The 23,106-nt window shown below is 42.6% G+C and overlaps 2 protein-coding genes across 2 annotated transcripts; both read right to left on the reverse strand.

The window, feature by feature from the left end:
• Window positions 1-3,433: 3,433 nt before the first annotated feature.
• Window positions 3,434-11,406, reverse strand: LOC115206828 (cell wall protein DAN4). Its single transcript, XM_029774012.1, has 10 exons — window positions 11,385-11,406; window positions 6,270-7,712; window positions 5,818-6,069; window positions 5,552-5,664; window positions 5,246-5,459; window positions 4,895-5,032; window positions 4,583-4,729; window positions 4,393-4,473; window positions 4,134-4,246; window positions 3,434-3,611 (listed from the first exon to the last, which is right to left on the reverse strand). Exons 1-10 carry the CDS (start codon window positions 11,404-11,406, stop codon window positions 3,558-3,560), a joined length of 2,577 nt encoding a protein of 858 aa, XP_029629872.1. The 3' UTR covers window positions 3,434-3,557.
• Window positions 11,407-14,640: 3,234 nt separating this feature from the next.
• Window positions 14,641-18,568, reverse strand: LOC115206398 (mucin-5AC-like; the record flags this gene model as incomplete). Its single annotated transcript, XM_029773310.1, has 2 exons — window positions 18,390-18,568; window positions 14,641-17,108 (listed from the first exon to the last, which is right to left on the reverse strand). Coding segments are annotated over exons 1-2 (2,517 nt in total), but the record flags the coding sequence as incomplete, so codon positions are not given.
• Window positions 18,569-23,106: the final 4,538 nt, after the last annotated feature.

Below are 23,106 nucleotides of genomic sequence, written 5' to 3' on the forward strand. Positions count from 1 at the left end.
GCACTACCTGAGCCACTTGTGTGGGTTGTAGACTCCATCTCATGCTACCACAAGAGTGAAAGCACCGCCAGCATTCAAAAGTGACCAAAACATCAGCCAGGAAGCATAGGAACTGAGAAGTGGTCTGTGGTCCCCACCTGCAGAACCACTCCTTTATTGGGGGTGTCTTGCTAATTGCCTATAATTTCCACCTGTTGTCTATTCCATTTGCACAACAGCATGTGACATTTATTGTCAATCAGCGTTGCTTCCTAAGTGGACAGTTTGATTTCACAGAAGTGTGATTGACTTGGAGTTACATTGTGTTGTTTAAGTGTTCTCTTTATTTTTTTGAGCAGTGTATATTGTTTTAAAGTGTTATTGTGTACGTATGCAATTTCACTTAGTGCATAATGGCCTGGATCTTATTGCAGTAGATAAGAGTACTGAAGCAATCCACCAGAAGCCACAGTTGTCTGATAACTGCCATTAGGTACCGAGATGAGATCCTCAGACCCCTTGTGAGACCATATGCTGGTGCGGTTGGCCCTGGGTTCCTCCTAATGCAAGACAATGCTAGATCTCATGTGGCTGGAGTGTGTCAGCAGTTCCTGCAAGAGGAAGGCATTGATGCTATGGACTGGCCCGCCCGTTCCCCAGACCTGAATCCAATTGAGCACATCTGGGACATCATGTTACATTCACCAACGCCACGTTGCACCACAGACTGTCCAGGAGTTGGCGGATGCTTTAGTCCAGGTCTGGGAGGAGATCCCTCAGGAGACCATCCGCCACCTCATCAGGAGCATGCCCAGGCGTTGTAGGGAGGTCATACAGGCACGTGGAGGCCACACACACTACTGAGCCTCATTTTGACTTGTTTTAAGGACATTACATCAAAGTTGGATCAGCCTGTAGTGTGGTTTTCCACTTTAATTTTGAGTGTGACTCCAAATCCAGACCTCTATTTTTGTGTGATTTTGTTGTCAGCACATTCAACTATGTAAAGAAAAAAGTATTTAATAAGATTATTTCTTTCATTCAGATCTAGGATGTGTTGTTTAAGTGTTCCCTTTATTTTTTTTAGCAGTATATTTAGTTCCCAGTGCAATAGTAAATGTTTTCTCCAGATCCAAACCTTATTATTCCTGTTTTCATGAGTGACAAATCTTAATTCAGGGATTCTTGAAAGTCATGACAATCCTTGTCCGGCATGCGAACTAGATTTTTATTCTTGATTTTTTAATATATTTTTTGCATTATTTGAGCTTAAAAATACATTTAGGGGAATTTTATTAGAGCAAAGATTTGCTTTTGGAATTGTCCAAATCTTTTCAATATTATTAATTTCCATGTCGGCCCTATGCCCGGAAATGCCCTTACAAAGGATCCCAATTTCAACTCTCCAAAAAAAGTGTGTAACATTTTTAAAAACAGGCAATAATGAATACTAACTGAAAAAAATATCTTATGTAGTTTCTTCCAATAGCCCTCTCTGACTTTAAAGAATATTTCTCTCAAAACTAGGAGATTTGGTCAACTCTGTCAGATTTGTCTAAAATCCTAAATGAATCATGAATGAGCAGGGACAGCTTCACCATAAGGACCCCTTCTTCATGTCCTCATTACCTGTAGTGCAACAAGACAACTCATGGTCTGTAAAGTTCTCTCCTTTTGTTAGATTTAAACAAACAATATTAAAATCACCATTGTCACAACTGTAAACTGTCAACTCCATCTGCCGAACAGATTAAGATAGGACATTATATGATTAGGTTTTAGAGTCATAAAGAAACTGAGGAAAACTTTGTATATTACTTGATTGAAGAAGAAATATTTTATTTTTGTCAACTCCTTAAAACATAAACTCCGTCAGAGTGCTGAAAGATCTGATAGAATGGTTATATTTTTACAAGTGTTTGTATTCAATTTTATTTTTAGAGGCTGTTTTGAGTATTCGTTGTCAGCCCAGTCAATGGCTTGTCAACTCACCGATGGCTATGTAATGGGTTTCGTCGGAAGGAGTGGACCAAAGCTCAGCGTGGTAAGTGTTCATGATTTTTATTATCAAAAAACACTCAAACAAAATAACGTAAGGGAAAAACGAAAGCGCACAGTTCTGTCAGGTACAGAATAACAAAACAGAAAACAACTCCCCACAAAACACAGGTGGGAAAAGGCTGCCTAAGTATGATTCCCAATCAGAGACAACAATAGACAGCTGCCTCTGATTGGGAACCCTACTCGGCCAACACAAAGAAATAGATAACATAGAATTCCCACCCCACATCACACCCTGACCTAACCAAAAGAGAAATAAAACGTCTCTCTAAGGTCAGGGCGTGACAGGCTAACCCTCTTAATAGCGATCTATTTGTCAATATTCAGAAAAAATATTTTAACATTGCTGCAACATATGCTTAAACTATTGACTTATTTGCTGTGCTAGACCTAAGGGTTATTGTTTGCTTCCTAAATGTTGTTTTATGTTCTGAATCTAGAAAAACATGTCAAAATGCTAACAAAATTAGCCTTGGAGCATTATCACAATAAAATAAAACAGAAATACATTTGAAGAGTTGTATTACATATTTGAATAATCTAATTGTCAGTGGAATTTTCTATCCCAATGATAATAATTAACAATCAATAAGCCTTGACTAATCCCCAAGGTTTGTAAAACACTGGGTTAAGAATAATTAGGCAAGGACTCAGCTTTCTGCAAAAGGTTCATTCAGTTTATTCAGAGAATGTTCTGAGGTCCATTACACAAAGACATTCATTTTATGCTAACTCTCCACTTACGCACATACCTCCACACAAACAGTAGGTGAGTTGTATCCCTCCCTGGAGTTCTCACCACTGTTAATCACTACCCAGTGCTGTCTGTTCCTTTCCCCCGAGATTAGAGAAACCTTGAGGGTCACTCCCTTTCTTCTCTGAGTTACTCAAAGTTCCTCAGCTGTCGGGTCAATCACAGTCTACTTGTTGTTATCTTAGGCCCACTATAACACACACACACATTTCATTTTTGTCCCGAGGCCTCTACTAGACCTTATGGGCCTTCGATTAGTACTTTAATTATTCATTATACATGCTACATAACTACTAATTACTAATCGGTTACGTGACAGGGTTGGATTCTTTAATCATTTAACTTTGAACATATTATTCCCTTATCACTGATGTTAGAATTAATCAATCAAGGCCTTTATTAAACACTTGTTGGACAATAAATATTTGTCTGATGGAGTGACATCAATCCAGTTAGTTGCATTTTATAAAACAATTAAAGAATTAGGACGTTGTTCCTTTACATGGTGTGATAGCTGATATTTTTGTCTATCAAAATATATAATTCAAATGTTATTAATATTGAATATTTTGATATTTTTGATCTCTAAACTACATCTGGTAAGAATAACATCCTTGTAAATAGTCATTGGACACCACCTGTCTGTTGTGCTCTTTGTGCTGGAGGTTGTATGAGGTCAGCTTGCTAGTTGCTCTCCTCACTGCGGTGCTGATCAGAACAACAACCCCGACTAACAAAATCAAGCTCAGCAGAACTCCCAGGACTATGGTCGCCACTTTCCAGCCTTCTCCCGGGGCCGTTGATATCTGGGAAACTCCTACAGGGAAAAAACGAATGTTTGGTCAATGTCAATAAGTTACTACTGAAAAGACAATATTAGCTAAGCAGCATCCCACACAAAATAAAACAGAAGAAATTAGTGAAACCACAACTAAGTCACATACATTAATTGAACAAAACAAACACCATCGCCATGTAATGCCAATTCACACCAAAATAATCTAACGTTTTAAACATACTTTCCAAGGTAGCTATGGCAGTTATGTCCAGGTGTTTGCAGATAGTGTCCTGTAGAACAGTCTGGAGAGTTCTTTCATCAGCGGAAATATTCCCATTAAAACCACACATCATCCTAACTACCACACTACCGCTCTGAAAGCCCACCACTGTCATGTCAAAGGATGGATTTGACAGAACATGTCGTATTCTGGGGACAACCTGGATTTAAAAAAATAGTAAAGTAGATGTCTATTTCAAAAAATTGTTATGGAAAAGAAACCATAGTATTTTAAGATAGCATATTAAAGACATAATGATAATTACAAATCTATGCACTTACAGTTGTGACAATCTTTGTAGAGGCATGTGCCCAAGCATCGCTCCCTGGGTCATACAGAGAGGAATTGAAGATCCAAGAGTTTAAGTTTGCTGTTAATTTGAAAACATTCCCCACTGAGGGAAGCAGAGAGAGTTGTTATAATAAGCGGTAGGTCATCATGATTCAGTCAGAGGCACAAAAAGGCCTCAGTATTACAGATTCCTCTTTCTCTGAATACTGTATGTGAGATCTGAAGAATTGGTGTGATTTCAGAACTTACGTGAGCAGAGAAACTTGGACGGAAGACACTGATTTTGGGATGAGCAAAGTTCCTTTTCTTGATCAAAACAGTCCACTGGATCTAGAGTGGGTACATTTTGATGACATGAAGATGTAATGTAACCTATGTGTAAGATACTCAAGTAAGGAATTGACACAGATACATTTTGAGGCAGAGGAAGTTAGTGTACCTATGCACAGCTTCCCACGATTAACAGGATTCTGATCTATTAAACCAGGATAGCAGCTACACTCCTGGCTCCCACTAGGACCAACCACACACTGAGCACGTGATGAACACAAGCCTTTACATGGATCTGCACCTGGAGTGATATTTCCTACAAAATAGTGAGTGCAATAGTGGTAAATACTGCTTAACTGGAGGTACTTACTAGTGTATTACAGGGTAATAACAAATGTTATTCCACTAGTAGTTACTCTTGTATAAAGTACTTATTTAATGTAAAGTGTAGCACACATTTCAAGCAACAAAGTGTTCTTACTCTTGCAGTCAGTACCCGGTACGGTTGGATTTTGGTCGTAGAATTCTGCCTTGCATCCACATGTATGTGAAGGTCCCTCTCTGACACAGGTGGCATTTTTTGAGCATGTGTAACCTCCTCTTTGACAGATATCTGCCTCTGTAATAAAGTAATACATTAAGTTACCAAAAACCAACTAAATACACATGGCAATATGAATGTAGACTTGTTTAATACCTAGATATACAAATCTATCATTCAATTGATCCAAAGCATCCATATTTCTGTTACTTCTTAAATATTTATTCCAAAATCACTTATTTGATTAACTAGCATAGAAAATCTAATTGTACGTAGTTATTGGAATTGAACCTTTTACAGAGGTGATATTCAGATCCACTCCGAGTGCAGATGAATTCAGCGCATTGATGACGCTCTTCTGCATGTCAGAGGTTGACAGGTTGACCTCCAGAGCAGTGACCAGATCAAAGTCAACGATCACACCTCTGCGAACACCAGTCACAACAATCACCATTTCTTTACACCTGATAAGGTCCTGGTATCCTTTCGGGAGATTGTTTTTAACCTTTAAAGAAATATGTGCATTTAAATCATACAGGTTTATGTTATATGACTCAAATTAAAAAGCAATTATAAAAATGCTTAGTGAATATTTACCTGCATGGTAAAATTTGTCACAAAGTCTTTGTAAAGTTTGCTGGATTGATTTGTATAATCAGACACAAAATCTCTGCCTGGAATTCGAGTGAAAGATTCATAGACCTTTCCAGCTTTTGGAGAAAAAAGATACATTAACATTCAGCAAAAGAAATGTGACGTTTGCACAAAATGTCCCATTGTACTCATTTGATCTATATATTTTTTTAAACAAAAGTAGGTTCTTAGCGAATTTAAGCAGATTACTTGAAAACATTTTGACATACCAGTGATTATGTTTGCTGAAATGTTTTTCTTGATACTGCAGGATAAGTACTCAATAATCAGAGTGTGTATGGTTCCAGGAGTAAGGTCTGAGAAAACAGCTTTGGTGGCTGAGGTCTCATTCTGGATTGATTTGGAACCAGACGTCAGCTTCACCTTGTACTCTATCTGCTGGTCCAGGTTAATACCTGTCCAACTCACACTGATTAACTTACTGGTGACATTCTCCAGCCTGATGACATTCACCAGAGTTTCTGACACAGAAAACAAATTACAACAAATAAAGATAAAATAGTTATCTGTATGTACAGCAATATTTTCACACATTTCAATAGTCTTTGGTATCAATTTGTAAGTTAAAAGATAAATAATTATATACTATGTCTACTACATTTGTTATTAAGAATCATATCATCTTATGATGTTTTTTGAGAATGAGTGCATATAATCTTACTGCATTCTGCAACAGTGGTTTCGATTGTTGTCACCAAAGTAGTGTCTCTGAAAGTTAGTCCCTGTGAGGGAGTGGAGGGAGTGGATACTGCTACAAATGTTGAGGTTCTTGTTATTACTGTAGTAGTACCACTTTTTGATGGCATTATTGGTCTTAGAGTAGTGACATCACTTGTGACTGTCGATGTAGCAGTGGGAGTTGTGTCATCACTTGAAGTGGGTGTTGATGTAGTTGAGGGAGTGTTGCCATTACTTGAAGTGGGTGTTGATGTAGTTGAGGGGGTGGTGGCATCACTTGAAGTGACTGTTGAGGGAGTGGTGGCATCACTTGAAGTGACTGTAGACGTAGTTGAAGGAGTGGTGGCATCACTTGAAGTGACTATTGATATAGTTGAGGGAATGGTGGCATCACTTGTAGTGACTATTGATATAGTTGAGGTGGTGGTGGCATCACATGAAGTGACTGTTGAGGGAGTGGTGGAATCATTTGAAGTGACTGTTGATGTAGTTGAGGTGGTGGAATCACTTGAAGTGGATTTTGATGTAGTTGAGGGAGTGGTGGCATGACTTGAAGTGGGTGTTGATGTAGTTGAGGTGGTGGAATCACTTGAAGTGGATTTTGATGTAGTTGAGGGAGTGGTGGCATCACTTGAAGTGGGTGTTGATGTAGTTAAGGCATTGGTGGCATCACTTGAAGTGACTATTGATATAGTTGAGGTGGTGGTGGCATCACTTGAAGTGACTGTTGAGGGAGTGGTGGCATAACTAGAAGTGACTGTTGATGTAGTTAAGGGAATGATGGCATCACTTGTAGTTACTGTTGATGTATTTGAGGGAATGGTGGCATCACTTGAAGTGACTATTGATATAGTTGAGGTGGTGGTGGCATCACTTGAAGTGACTGTTGAGGGAGTGGTGGCATAACTAGAAGTGACTGTTGATGTAGTTAAGGGAATGATGGCATCACTTGTAGTGACTGTTGATGTCGTTGAGGGAATGGTGGCATCACTTGAAGTGACTATTGATATAGTTGGCGTGGTGGTGGTGGTGGCATCACTTGAAGTGACTGTTAATGTAGTTGAGGGAGTGGTGGAATCACTTGAAGTGGGTGTTGATGTAGTTGAGGGAGTGGTGGCATTACTTGACGTGGGTGTTGATGTAGTTGAGGAAGTGGTGGCATCACTTGAAATGGGTGTTGTTGTAGTTGAGGGAGTGGTGGCATAACTAGAAGTGACTGTTGATGTAGTTAAGGAAATAATGGCATCACTTGTAGTGACTGTTGATGTTGTTGAGGGATTGGTGGCTTCACTTGAAGTGACTGTTGATGCAGTTGATGGAGTGGTGGCATCACTTGAAGTGGGTGTTGGTGTAGTTGAGGGAGTGGTGGAATCACTTGAAGTGACTGTTGATATAGTTGAGGTAGTGGTGGCATCACTTGAAGTGACTGTTGAGGGAGTGGTGGAATCACTTGCAGTGACTGTTGATGTAGTTGAGGGAGTGATGTAATCACTTGAAGAGGGTGTTGGTGTAGTTGAGGGAGTGATGGCATCACTTGATGTGACTGTTGATGTAGTATCACTTGAGGTGACTGTTGATGTTGTTGAGAGAGCGGTGGCATCACTTGAAGTGGGTGTTGATGTAGTTGAGGGAGTGGTGGCATCACTTGAAGTGGGTGTTGATGTAGTTAAGGCATTGGTGGCATCACTTGAAGTGACTATTGATATAGTTGAGGTGGTGGTGGCATCACTTGAGGTGACTGTTGAGGGAGTGGTGGCATAACTAGAAGTGACTGTTGATGTAGTTGAGGTGGTGGTGGAATCACTTGAAGTGGGTGTTGATGTAGTTGAGGGAGTGGTGGCATCACTTGAAGTGGGTGTTGTAGTTGAGGGAGTGGTGGCATAACTAGAAGTGACTGTTGATGTCGTTAAGGGAATGATGGCATCACTTGTAGTGACTGTTGATGTCGTTGAGGGAATGGTGGCATCACTTGAAGTGACTATTGATTTAGTTGGGGTGGTGGTGGCATCACTTGAGGTGACTGTTGAGGGAGTGGTGGCATAACTAGAAGTGACTGTTGATGTAGTTAAGGGAAGGATGGCATCACTTGTAGTGACTGTTGATGTCGTTGAGGGAATGGTGGCATCACTTGAAGTGACTATTGATATAGTTGGCGTGGTGGTGGTGGTGGCATCACTTGAAGTGACTGTTGAGGGAGTGGTGGAATTACTTGAAGTGACTGTTAATATAGTTGAGGGAGTGGTGGAATCACTTGAAGTGGATGTTGATGTCGTTGAGGGAATGGTGGAATCACTTTTAGTGACTGTTGATATAGTTGAGGTGGTGGTGGCATCACATGAAGTGACTCTTGAGGGAGTGGTGGAATCACTTGCAGTGACTGTTGATGTAGTTGAGGGAGTGGTGTAATCACTTGAAGAGGGTGTTGGTGTAGTTGAGGGAGTGATGGCATCACTTGATGTGACTGTTGATGTAGTATCACTTGAGGTGACTGTTGATGGAGTGGTGGCATAACTAGAAGTGACTGTTGATGTAGTTAAGGGAAGGATGGCATCACTTGTATTGACTGTTGATGTCGTTGAGGGAGTGGTGGCATCACTTGAAGTGGGTGTTGTAGTTGAGGGAGTGGTGGCATAACTAGAAGTGACTGTTGATGTAGTTAAGGCATTGGTGGCATCACTTGAAGTGACTATTGATATAGTTGAGGTGGTGGTGGCATCACTTGAGGTGACTGTTGAGGGAGTGGTGGCATAACTAGAAGTGACTGTTGAGGGAGTGGTGGAATCACTTGATCTGACTGTTGATGTAGTATCACTTGAGGTGGTGGTGGAATCACTTGAAGTGGGTTTTGATGTAGTTGAGGGAGTGGTGGCATCACTTGAAGTGGGTGTTGTAGTTGAGGGAGTGGTGGCATAACTAGAAGTGACTGTTGATGTCGTTAAGGGAATGATGGCATCACTTGTAGTGACTGTTGATGTCGTTGAGGGAATGGTGGCATCACTTGAAGTGACTATTGATATAGTTGGCATGGTGGTGGTGGTGGCATCACTTGAAGTGACTGTTGAGGGAGTGGTGGAATTACTTGAAGTGACTGTTAATATAGTTGAGGGAGTGGTGGGTTCACTTGAAGTGGATGTTGAGGGAGTGGTGGAATCACTTGCAGTGACTGTTGATGTAGTTGAGGGAGTGGTGTAATCACTTGAAGAGGGTGTTGGTGTAGTTGAGGGAGTGATGGCATCACTTGATGTGACTGTTGATGTAGTATCACTTGAGGTGACTGTTGATGTTGTTGAGAGAGCGTTGGCATCACTTGAAGTGGGTGTTGATGTAGTTGAGGGAGTGGTGGATTCACTTGAAGTGGGTGTTGATGTAGTTGAGGGAGTGGTGGCATCACTTGAAGTGGGTGTTGTAGTTGAGGGAGTGGTGGCATAACTAGAAGTGACTGTTGATGTAGTTAAGGCATTGGTGGCATCACTTGAAGTGTCTATTGATATAGTTGAGGTGGTGGTGGCATCACTTGAGGTGACTGTTGAGGGAGTGGTGGCATAACTAGAAGTGACTGTTGAGGGAGTGGTGGAATCACTTGATGTGACTGTTGATGTAGTATCACTTGAGGTGGTGGTGGAATCACTTGAAGTGGGTTTTGATGTAGTTGAGGGAGTGGTGGCATCACTTGAAGTGGGTGTTGTAGTTGAGGGAGTGGTGGCATAACTAGAAGTGACTGTTGATGTCGTTAAGGGAATGATGGCATCACTTGTAGTGACTGTTGATGTCGTTGAGGGAATGGTGGCATCACTTGAAGTGACTATTGATATAGTTGGCATGGTGGTGGTGGTGGCATCACTTGAAGTGACTGTTGAGGGAGTGGTGGAATTACTTGAAGTGACTGTTAATATAGTTGAGGGAGTGGTGGATTCACTTGAAGTGGATGTTGAGGGAGTGGTGGAATCACTTGCAGTGACTGTTGATGTAGTTGAGGGAGTGGTGTAATCACTTGAAGAGGGTGTTGGTGTAGTTGAGGGAGTGATGGCATCACTTGATGTGACTGTTGATGTAGTATCACTTGAGGTGACTGTTGATGTTGTTGAGAGAGCGGTGGCATCACTTGAAGTGGGTGTTGATGTAGTTGAGGGAGTGGTGGATTCACTTGAAGTGGGTGTTGTAGTTGAGGGAGTGGTGGCATAACTAGAAGTGACTGTTGATGTAGTTAAGGCATTGGTGGCATCACTTGAAGTGACTATTGATATAGTTGAGGTGGTGGTGGCATCACTTGAGGTGACTGTTGAGGGAGTGGTGGCATAACTAGAAGTGACTGTTGAGGGAGTGGTGGAATCACTTGCAGTGACTGTTGATGTAGTTGAGGGAGTGGTGGCATCACTTGAAGTGGATGTTGATGTAGTTGAGGGAGTGGTGGCATCACTTGAAGTGGGTGTTGTAGTTGAGGGAGTGGTGGCATAACTAGAAGTGACTGTTGATGTAGTTAAGGGAATGATGGCATCACTTGTAGTGACTGTTGATGTCGTTGAGGGATTGGTGACTTCACTTGAAGTGACTATTGATATAGTTGAGGTGGTAGTGGCATCACTTGAGGTGACTATTGAGGGAGTGGTGAAATCATTTGAAGTGGCTGTTGATGCAGTTGATGGAGTGGTGGCATCACTTGAAGTGGGTGTTGGTGTAGTTGAGGGAGTGGTGGAATCACTTGAAGTGACAGTTGATATAGTTGAGGTAGTGGTGGCATCACTTGAAGTGACTGTTGAGGGAGTGGTGGAATAACTTGATGTGACTGTTGATGTAGTTGAGGGAGTGGTGGCATCACTTGAAGTGGATGTTGATGTAGTTGAGGGAGTGGTGGCATCACTTGAAGTGGGTGTTGTAGTTGAGGGAGTGGTGGCATAACTAGAAGTGACTGTTGATGTAGTGAAGGGAATGATGGCATCACTTGTAGTGACTGTTGATGTCGTTGAGGGAATGGTGGCATCACTTGAAGTGACTATTGATATAGTTGAGGTGGTGGTGGCATCACTTGAGGTGACTGTTGAGGGAGTGGTGGCATAACTAGAAGTGACTGTTGATGTAGTTAAGGGAATGATGGCATCACTTGTAGTGACTGTTGATGTCATTGAGGGAATGGTGGAATCACTTGAAGTGACTATTGATATAGTTGGCGTGGTGGTGGTGGCATCACTTGAAGTGACTGCTGAGGGAGTGGTGGAATCACTTGAAGTGACTGTTGATGTGGTTGAGGTGGTGGTGGAATCACTTGAAGTGGGTGTTGATGTAGTTGAGGGAGTGGTGTCATCACTTGAAGTGGGTGTTGATGTAGTTGAGGGAATGGTGTCATCACTTGAAGTGACTGTTGAGGGAGTGGTGGCATAACTAGAAGTGACTGTTGATGTAGTTGAGGTGGTGGTGGAATCACTTGAAGTGGGTGTTGATGTAGTTGAGGGAGTGGTGGCATAACTAGAAGTGACTGTTGATGTCGTTAAGGGAATGATGGCATCACTTGTAGTGACTGTTGATGTCGTTGAGGGAATGGTGGCATCACTTGAAGTGACTATTGATTTAGTTGGGGTGGTGGTGGCATCACTTGAGGTGACTGTTGAGGGAGTGGTGGCATAACTAGAAGTGACTGTTGATGTAGTTAAGGGAAGGATGGCATCACTTGTATTGACTGTTGATGTCGTTGAGGGAGTGGTGGCATCACTTGAAGTGGGTGTTGTAGTTGAGGGAGTGGTGGCATAACTAGAAGTGACTGTTGATGTAGTTAAGGCATTGGTGGCATCACTTGAAGTGACTATTGATATAGTTGAGGTGGTGGTGGCATCACTTGAGGTGACTGTTGAGGGAGTGGTGGCATAACTAGAAGTGACTGTTGAGGGAGTGGTGGAATCACTTGCAGTGACTGTTGATGTAGTTGAGGGAGTGGTGGCATCACTTGAAGTGGATGTTGATGTAGTTGAGGGAGTGGGGGCATCACTTGAAGTGGGTGTTGTAGTTGAGGGAGTGGTGGCATAACTAGAAGTGACTGTTGATGTAGTTAAGGGAATGATGGCATCACTTGTAGTGACTGTTGATGTCGTTGAGCGATTGGTGACTTCACTTGAAGTGACTATTGATATAGTTGAGGTGGTAGTGGCATCACTTGAGGTGACTATTGAGGGAGTGGTGAAATCATTTGAAGTGACTGTTGATGCAGTTGATGGAGTGGTTTCATCACTTGAAGTGGGTGTTGGTGTAGTTGAGGGAGTGGTGGAATCACTTGAAGTGACAGTTGATATAGTTGAGGTAGTGGTGGCATCACTTGAAGTGACTGTTGAGGGAGTGGTGGAATAACTTGATGTGACTGTTGATGTAGTTGAGAGAGTGGTGGCATCACTTGAAGTGGGTGTTGATGTCGTTGAGGGAGTGGTGGATTCACTTGAAGTGGGTGTTGTAGTTGAGGGAGTGGTGGCATAACTAGAAGTGACTGTTGATGTAGTGAAGGGAATGATGGCATCACTTGTAGTGACTGTTGATGTCGTTGAGGGAATGGTGGCATCACTTGAAGTGACTATTGATATAGTTGAGGTGGTGGTGGCATCACTTGAGGTGACTGTTGAGGGAGTGGTGGCATAACTAGAAGTGACTGTTGATGTAGTTAAGGGAATGATGGCATCACTTGTAGTGACTGTTGATGTCATTGAGGGAATGGTGGAATCACTTGAAGTGACTATTGATATAGTTGGCGTGGTGGTGGTGGCATCACTTGAAGTGACTGCTGAGGGAGTGGTGGAATCACTTGAAGTGACTGTTGATGTGGTTGAGGTGGTGGTGGAATCACTTGAAGTGGGTGTTGATGTAGTTGAGGGAGTGGTGTCATCACTTGAAGTGGGTGTTGATGTAGTTGAGGGAATGGTGTCATCACTTGAAGTGACTGTTGAGGGAGTGGTGGCATAACTAGAAGTGACTGTTGATGTAGTTGAGGTGGTGGTGGAATCACTTGAAGTGGGTGTTGATGTAGTTGAGGGAGTGGTGGCATAACTAGAAGTGACTGTTGATGTCGTTAAGGGAATGATGGCATCACTTGTAGTGACTGTTGATGTCGTTGAGGGAATGGTGGCATCACTTGAAGTGACTATTGATTTAGTTGGGGTGGTGGTGGCATCACTTGAGGTGACTGTTGAGGGAGTGGTGGCATAACTAGAAGTGACTGTTGATGTAGTTAAGGGAAGGATGGCATCACTTGTATTGACTGTTGATGTCGTTGAGGGAGTGGTGGCATCACTTGAAGTGGGTGTTGTAGTTGAGGGAGTGGTGGCATAACTAGAAGTGACTGTTGATGTAGTTAAGGCATTGGTGGCATCACTTGAAGTGACTATTGATATAGTTGAGGTGGTGGTGGCATCACTTGAGGTGACTGTTGAGGGAGTGGTGGCATAACTAGAAGTGACTGTTGAGGGAGTGGTGGAATCACTTGCAGTGACTGTTGATGTAGTTGAGGGAGTGGTGGCATCACTTGAAGTGGATGTTGATGTAGTTGAGGGAGTGGGGGCATCACTTGAAGTGGGTGTTGTAGTTGAGGGAGTGGTGGCATAACTAGAAGTGACTGTTGATGTAGTTAAGGGAATGATGGCATCACTTGTAGTGACTGTTGATGTCGTTGAGCGATTGGTGACTTCACTTGAAGTGACTATTGATATAGTTGAGGTGGTAGTGGCATCACTTGAGGTGACTATTGAGGGAGTGGTGAAATCATTTGAAGTGACTGTTGATGCAGTTGATGGAGTAGTTTCATCACTTGAAGTGGGTGTTGGTGTAGTTGAGGGAGTGGTGGAATCACTTGAAGTGACAGTTGATATAGTTGAGGTAGTGGTGGCATCACTTGAAGTGACTGTTGAGGGAGTGGTGGAATAACTTGATGTGACTGTTGATGTAGTTGAGAGAGTGGTGGCATCACTTGAAGTGGGTGTTGATGTCGTTGAGGGAGTGGTGGATTCACTTGAAGTGGGTGTTGATGTAGTTGAGGGAGTGGTGGCATCACTTGAAGTGGGTGTTGTAGTTGAGGGAGTGGTGGCATAACTAGAAGTGACTGTTGATGTAGTGAAGGGAATGATGGCATCACTTGTAGTGACTGTTGATGTCGTTGAGGGAATGGTGGCATCACTTGAAGTGACTATTGATATAGTTGAGGTGGTGGTGGCATCACTTGAGGTGACTGTTGAGGGAGTGGTGGCATAACTAGAAGTGACTGTTGATGTAGTTAAGGGAATGATGGCATCACTTGTAGTGACTGTTGATGTCGTTGAGGGAATGGTGGCATCACTTGAAGTGACTATTGATATAGTTTGCGTGGTGGTGGTGGTGGCATCACTTGAAGTGACTGTTGAGGGAGTGGTGGAATCACTTGAAGTGACTGTTGATGTGGTTGAGGTGGTGGTGGAATCACTTGAAGTGGATTTTGATGTAGTTGAGGGAGTGGTGGATTCACTTGAAGTGGGTGTTGATGTAGTTGAGGGAGTGGTGTCATCACTTGAAGTGGGTGTTGATGTAGTTGAGGGAATGGTGTCATCACTTGAAGTGACTGTTGAGGGAGTGGTGGCATAACTAGAAGTGACTGTTGATGTAGCTGAGGTGGTGGTGGAATCACTTGAAGTGACTATTGATTTAGTTGAGGTGGTGGTGGCATCACTTGAGGTGACTGTTGAGGGAGTGGTGGCATAACTAGACGTGACTGTTGATGTAGTTAAGGGAAGGATTGCATCACTTGTATTGACTGTTGATGTCGTTGAGGGAGTGGTGGCATCACTTGAAGTGGGTGTTGTAGTTGAGGGAGTGGTGGCATAACTAGAAGTGACTGTTGATGTAGTTAAGGCATTGGTGGCATCACTTGAAGTGACTATTGATATAGTTGGCGTGGTGGTGGTGGTGGCATCACTTGAAGTGACTGTTGAGGGAGTGGTGGAATTACTTGAAGTGACTGTTAATATAGTTGAGGGAGTGGTGGAATCACTTGAAGTGGATGTTGATGTCATTGAGGGAATGGTGGAATCACTTTTAGTGACTGTTGATATAGTTGAGGTGGTGGTGGAATCACTTGCAGTGACTGTTGATGTAGTTGAGGGAGTGGTGTAATCACTTGAAGAGGGTGTTGGTGTAGTTGAGGGAGTGATGGCATCACTTGATGTGACTGTTGATGTAGTATCACTTGAGGTGACTGTTGATGTTGTTGAGAGAGCGGTGGCATCACTTGAAGTGGGTGTTGATGTAGTTGAGGGAGTGGTGGATTCACTTGAAGTGGGTGTTGATGTAGTTGAGGGAGTGGTGGCATCACTTGAAGTGGGTGTTGTAGTTGAGGGAGTGGTGGCATAACTAGAAGTGACTGTTGATGTAGTTAAGGCATTGGTGGCATCACTTGAAGTGACTATTGATATAGTCGAGGTGGTGGTGGCATCACTTGAGGTGACTGTTGAGGGAGTGGTGGCATAACTAGAAGTGACTGTTGAGGGAGTGGTGGAATCACTTGCAGTGACTGTTGATGTAGTTGAGGGAGTGGTGGCATCACTTGAAGTCGATGTTGATGTAGTTGAGGGAGTGGTGGCATCACTTGAAGTGGGTGTTGTAGTTGAGGGAGTGGTGGCATAACTAGAAGTGACTGTTGATGTAGTTAAGGGAATGATGGCATCACTTGTAGTGACTGTTGATGTCGTTGAGGGATTGGTGACTTCACTTGAAGTGACTATTGATATAGTTGAGGTGGTAGTGGCATCACTTGAGGTGACTATTGAGGGAGTGGTGAAATCATTTGAAGTGACTGTTGATGCAGTTGATGGAGTGGTGGCATCACTTGAAGTGGGTGTTGGTGTAGTTGAGGGGGTGGTGGAATCACTTGAAGTGACAGTTGATATAGTTGAGGTAGTGGTGGCATCACTTGAAGTGACTGTTGAGGGAGTGGTGGAATAACTTGATGTGACTGTTGATGTAGTTGAGAGAGTGGTGGCATCACTTGAAGTGGGTGTTGATGTTGTTGAGGGAGTGGTGGATTCACTTGAAGTGGGTGTTGATGTAGTTGAGGGAGTGGTGGCATCACTTGAAGTGGGTGTTGTAGTTGAGGGAGTGGTGGCATAACTAGAAGTGACTGTTGATGTAGTGAAGGGAATGATGGCATCACTTGTAGTGACTATTGATGTCGTTGAGGGAATGGTGGCATCACTTGAAGTGACTATTGATATAGTTGAGGTGGTGGTGGCATCACTTGAGGTGACTGTTGAGGGAGTGGTGGCATAACTAGAAGTGACTGTTGATGTAGTTAAGGGAATGATGGCATCACTTGTAGTGACTGTTGATGTCGTTGAGGGAATGGTGGCATCACTTGAAGTGACTATTGATATAGTTGGCGTGGTGGTGGTGGCATCACTTGAAGTGACTGTTGAGGGAGTGGTGGAATCACTTGAAGTGACTGTTGATGTGGTTGAGGTGGTGGTAGAATCACTTGAAGTGGATTTTGATGTAGTTGAGGGAGTGGTGGATTCACTTGAAGTGGGTGTTGATGTAGTTGAGGGAGTGATGTCATCTCTTGAAGTGGGTGTTGATGTAGTTGAGGGAATGGTGTCATCACTTGAAGTAACTGTTGAGGGAGTGGTGGCATAACTAGAAGTGACTGTTGATGTGGTTAAGGCATTGGTGGAATCACTTGAAGTGACTGTTGATATAGTTGAGGTAGTGGTGGCATCACTTGAAGTGACTGTTGATGTAGTTGAGGGAGTGGTGGAATCACTTGAAGTGGGTGTTAATGTAGTTGAGGGAGTAGTGGCATCACTTGATACGGATGTAATGTATGTGACAACTGTGAATAAAAACAACAACAATGTATATATTTCAAGAGAGTCACACACTCTATATATAAACTCCCAGTATTTTATTGGGTAAAACACCAACGTTTCGGCATCACTGTGCCTTCTTCAGGGTAATTTCATGAATGCTTGAACCAGGTTGTGAAGACAAACAGTGCAATTATTGCAACCAATGACAATAGTGAGGGGTGTATCATCATTATTAGGTTGATTAGTATGAATTAAATGTTATTGTGACATGTAATCTCTTAGTTCAACCATAATGCATAATAAGCATCATCAACAGGGGGAATATGTTGGGTGAACGCTGATAAGCTGGATAAATAATAGAAAGAATAGTACACCCCCCTCCCCCTTTGCCTTTAGAACAGCCTCAGTTCGTTCGGGTATGGACTCTACAAGGTGTCGAAATGCTGTCCCATGTTGACTCCAATGCTTCCCGCAGTTGTGTCAAGTTGGCTGAATGTCCTTTGGGTGGTGTACCATTCTCAATACACATGGGAATCTGTTGAGCATGAAAAACCCAGCAGCGCTGCAGTTCTAGACACAAACCGGTGCTCCTGGCACCTACTACCATACCCTGTTCAAAGGCACTTCAATCTTTTGTCTTGCCCATTCACCCTCTGAATGGCACACATACACAATCCATGTCTCAATTGTCTTAAGGCTTAACATCCTTCTTTAACCTGTCTCCCCCCCTTCATCTTCACTGATTGAAGTGGATTTAACAAGTGACATCAATAAGGGGTCATTGCTTTCACCTCGATTCAGCTGGTCAGTCTATGTCATGGAAAGAGTAGGTGTTTTTAATGTTTTGTACACTCAATGTAGTATATTAACCATGACTAAAATGTCATACTGGTCTTTACTTTTTAAATGTCATTCAAATACTTAGTATTAGTTCATTTTAAACTGCTTTGACCTCAGACAGGAACAATTGAAGTGCCTCTAAGTCAGTTATGTGGTTTATGACAGTGGAAAGCTGAGTCATAAACTATAGTCTACTTAAAGTGTATCACCTAGGAAACAACTGTGTTAAAGTTAGCAGTTATCAAATTAGAAGTTTCATGAAACCATACATAATAAAACATGTAACAAAATTTAACAGAGGTCTATTATTGTTCGCAAATAAGGTCTCTATTTATTATTTTGTAATCGGAGTCATCATGCTGTCGATTTATTCAGTAACAAATTCAAGTAATAAGGAAAGGATGGACAACAAAAACGCTTTGGTTCCAGCTACTATGCAACATAATTAAATAAGTGGTACTTACATAACATAAAGGCAACCTTGATAAGCCAAGAGGATATTCTTTCTTGCATTTTAAAAATATATATTTTTCTTTCCCAGGCACATCTTCTTTTAACCCAGCCCAGATAGCCTGCTATGTGATGTGAGGCAGAGATGATTTCCTTGTTCACAGGTGAAAGGCAAGGTGTGTATGGCAATCTGTTTTCTTTGGAACAACCCATTTTTCTCTCACATTTAAGTATAACCTGTAGGATGGATCAGGGAAGTGTTGAATTCACAAAGAGACCTTTGATATGTTACGGCAGGACTGAGGGTGGAACACATTGGTAACCACAGTTGGTCATTCATTAGAAACTTTGCATGATGCATCCCCTGGTAAAAACATTGATGGAAATATTAAAAAAGGGTGCTTACAAAAAAACTCAACCTCAACTTTGCATATTGGAGACCGTACCAGCATCCCGGAGTTGCCGCTCCACTTTTGACATTGAGACTGGTGTTTTGCGGGTACTATTTAATGAAGCTGCCAGTTGAGGACTTGTGAGGCATCTGTTTCCCAAACTAGACATTCTAATGTACTTGTCCTCTTGCTCAGTTGTGCACTGGGGCCTCCCACTCCTCTTCTATTCTGGTTAGGGCCAGTTTGCGTTGTTCTGTGAAGGGAGTAGTACACAGCGTTGGACGAGATCTTCAGTTTCTTGGCAATTTCTCGCATGGAATAGCCTTAATTTCTCAGAACAAGAATAGACTGACGGGTTTCAGAAGAAAGTTCTTTGTTTCTGGCCATTTTGAACCTGTAATCGAACCCACAAATGCTGATGCTCCAGATACTCAACTAGTCTAAAGATGGCCAGTTTTATTGCTTCTTTAATCAGAACAACAGTTTTCAGCTGTGCTAACATAATTGCAAAGGGTTTTCTAATGATCAATTAGCCTTTTAAAATGATACACTTGGATGACACAACATGCCATTGGAACACAGGAGTGATAGTTGCTGATAATAGGCCTCTGCATGCCTATGTAGATGTAAAAAATGTGCCGTTTCCAGCTACAATAGTCATTTACAACATTAACAATTACTACACTGTATTACTGTTCAATTTGATGTTATTTTAATGGATAAAAAAAATTGCTTTTCTTTCAAAAAGAAGGACATTTCTAAGTGACCCCAAACTTTTAAACGGTAGTGTACATATATTGTAAAAGTATTTTGTGGTGTAACTGTATCAATTTTAATGTTCCAATTATTCCAGCTCCAAACTATTTCAATGACTGATTACTAATTAAACAAGGATATTTGTGGAGCAATCATGCTAACTGGTAGAGAGAAGTTCTTGTTTTGTTCCACACAGCAAATCCTTCAACAGATCACACCTTGAAAAGGCTCCTGAACACAATAGCCCTGATGGTGTTACTATAGGAGAGTGGGAAAAGTGATAATTATACTGATTTAAAAAGAGTCACAATATGATAATGATCAGGTATTTTTTTATTTAACCTTTATTTAACCAGGCAAGTCAGTTAAGAACAAATTCTAATTTACAATGACGGCCTAACCCAGACCAATGGTGCACTGCCCTATGGGACTTCCAATCACAGCCAGATGATATTCAGCCTGGATTCAAACCAGAGACTGGATGCAGTGCCTTACACTGCTGCGCCACTCGGGAAACATGAAATCAAACACCAAGAGGCAAAATAATTATTCTAGTTGGATATAGTCAGCAAAAGGGCTCTCAATAGAAATATTTTCATATAGGCTACCGGTAATGTAGTTGGAAGCAAATTTGAGGAAGCTTTCATAGACATTCATCTATGCCCATGTAGGGCACAGTCCACAGTGTGGCAGTCAAAGTTATTTTCATCACTCTTTGTGCCTACAGGGGCATTAAATGGATACTTCGGGATTTTGACAATGAAGCCCTTCATCTGGTTCCCATTTTTCTTGTAGTCATTGCGCTAACGCTAACAGCATTGGCTCGCGAAACTGCGTCTAACTTCCTTCATACAGGACATAGTGACATAAAAATGATAGGCTATCCAAGAGTTCATCTGACTCTGTGGAAGTAGATAAAGGGCTTCAATGCCAAAATCCCATAATGGATCTTCCACTGCAGAACCACATAAAAGCATGGTTTAGAAATGATGTGACTATAGTATCTTCATAGTAAAATTCACACTGCACAATACATCCAGTGTTTTGTGGTTTGTGATGACACTAGATTAAGCTCACATAACAGCAGAATAATTTGCATGTTTGTTTTAATGGAAATGAAAACACTGGCACACAAAACGTACAGTCAAAGCCAGAGGAACAGTTACTGAATTGACATGAATCTCCTAATTGAGTCCAAGTTTCTATGCAGATTATTCCCCTGCTTTGTATTTGTTTGTATTGATTTGAGTCATTTTCTATATATTTTAGCATAGGTTACATTTTATATTTCATCATTCATGATTCATGACACGCATGTCATCAATTTTACTGCAGAGTAGAAGAAGAAGTTTAATGTGACCATGGTATCGAGAAACTGCGATGGATGATGAGGAGGAGACCTGGCTGATGACTGTGGCACGTTTTTGGAGCTTGGAAAGGCCAGAGATAGCTAGACTAGTAAATTGTGCTAAGGAACAGAAGGTGGGTACTGGAGAAGCAGTACAGCGGATGAAGACGCGGCATGAGCATGGTGAACAGGTAGACGTGGTTATGGACAGTGAGGAAGAAAGAGAAGAGCCGAGTGCAGTGGGCAGATGTGTGTTGAGGATGTGTATTCTGCTGTCTCTGAAGGTTTAGAAATTAAACCTGAATTACTTGTGGTGGGTGGCAGGTGTGGTGAAGAGCATCGCCCCGATGGTCATGCAAAGGATTATTCAGGCCCATTGGAAGTTGAGGTGGAGCAACTAAAATTGTTAATTCCCTGTGTCTGTGACGCCCCCCGTTTGGTGCAACACAGACCCAGTGGCAACCATGGTGAAACTGAGAAGACTGTCTTCCCTTTTGAATTTTGAGTCTTTACCTGATAAAGTCATATTAGAATATGTCAGTTATCCAGTGAGAGATTTCATGCCGAACCTACTAAGGTGTTTCAGATGCCAAGCTTATGGTCATGTTGCAGCAGTGTGTTGGAGGGAGATTCCGAGATGTGAGAAGTGTACAGGAGGGCATGGGACAAAGGAATGTGTAGTATCGGTGGAAAAACAGTGTGCGTCAATTTTGCTGGGGATCAGAAGTGCGAGAGAGATAGGTTGAGGTTGTCAGTGTCAGAGTAGAACAGAATATGTCATATGCTGAGGCAGTGAAGAGAGTAGAGGATGATGTGGGTGGCCAAGGGTGAGTAGTAGGCCTAGGCCAATACAGAGTGATACGAATTTGTGCTTCAGTAAGGTTGGCTTCTTAGAAGCACACAAGATCTCCCTCTTGTAGGATGTGATGATCTTCAGTCCACTTTCGTCAGCTCAGCAAGGTAGGGAGGTACTCACAGCTCCAGTGAGACCAGAACTTGCTGGTGAGACTCTGCACTTGTCTTCACTGGCTCTTGAAGAGATCTGTCAGTATAAATCTCCAGGAGGAGTGGGTGAACCAACCTTTTGAGTAAGTAGCATAGCTGGAGTCAGGATGAATGGGGAGTCTGGATCGGTGAAGACAGGAACGAGAGGTCTGGCGTTGATTACAGCTGTGACCTCAGCCATAGGGGTGCACAGGACTTTGTGTGAGAAGTGAAACTACATGTTTTGTAGCAGCATGGAGTTGAGGATTCTGCGTGCCACCCCAATCATGTGCTCCCAGGCACCTCCAATGTGTGAAGAGTGAGGAGGGTTGACTTCCCATGTACAGCCTTGTTCACTGAGGTAGTTCTGGACACCAGGCCTCTGATGTTTCTCCTTTCCGAGTTCCAACTCCTTACAATCCCCTATGAAGTTTGTTCCACAATCTGATCTTTGCTTTTTTGCTGGTCTACAGATGGCGAAGAAACTCCTGAGGGCATTGATGTATCTGGAGGTGTCCATGGACTCGATGACTTCGATGTGCACTGCCATAGTGCTCATGCAGGTGAACAACATCACCCAGCTTTGCGTTGAGCTTGACCTCTTCTGGTACGGCGAACAGTGACTGTCCAAGGGCCGAAGACATCCAACCCCAAGTATATGAAGGGAGGGGATGTCTTGAGGCTTTCGGGAGGCAGGTCTGCCATTTTCTGTTGTTCATTTTCCCACAGAGCTTCCACTATGTGACACACTTGTGTAGTGCAGAGCTGATGAGCCTCTTAACCCCAACAATCTATAGGCCTGCTGCTCTGACTGCTGCTCCTGTGAAGTGGCGGCCCTGATGTTTCACCTGTTTATGGTAGTGCCGTACTAGCAGTGTAGATATGTGGTTGTGTCTTGATAGGATGAAGGGACTTTTTCTCACTACTGTCCAGCTGTGCATGTTTCAGACGGCCTCCTATTCTGATGAGACCTTCGTCCAGGATGGGATTCAGCTTTGTGAGTCAACTGCTCTTAAGAAGGTCTCTTTTCTCTTCAAATGCAGTGAACTCCTCAGAGTAGATTTCTTTTTAAACTGACCTGATGATGACTTTCTTGGCTTGAGACAGCTCTTCTGGAGTCCGGGTTTGTTGCGCTGATGCCAGCCTATGCATTTGGTTGGTTGGCCCGTCGAGTCTGACTTGTGTGAGCGAGCAATGTAGATGAGGAATGAAACGGCTATCAGTAGTGAATTCCATGTGGAGAAAGTGTTC

Source organism: Salmo trutta, chromosome 13 (assembly GCF_901001165.1).
Source record: "Salmo trutta chromosome 13, fSalTru1.1, whole genome shotgun sequence".
Lineage (NCBI taxonomy): Eukaryota > Metazoa > Chordata > Actinopteri > Salmoniformes > Salmonidae > Salmo > Salmo trutta.

Excerpts from the sequence above, each read along its gene's own strand:
- LOC115206828 (XM_029774012.1), bottom strand. The coding sequence starts at position 11,406 with ATGACATCAACAGTCACTACAA. Across the intron at positions 6,070-6,269 it reads AACCACTGTTGCAGAATGCA|AAACTCTGGTGAATGTCATC; the intron begins GTAAGATTATAT and ends TTTCTGTGTCAG. Across the intron at positions 3,612-4,133 it reads CTACAAAGATTGTCACAACT|GAGTTTCCCAGATATCAACG; the intron begins GTAAGTGCATAG and ends TTTTCCCTGTAG.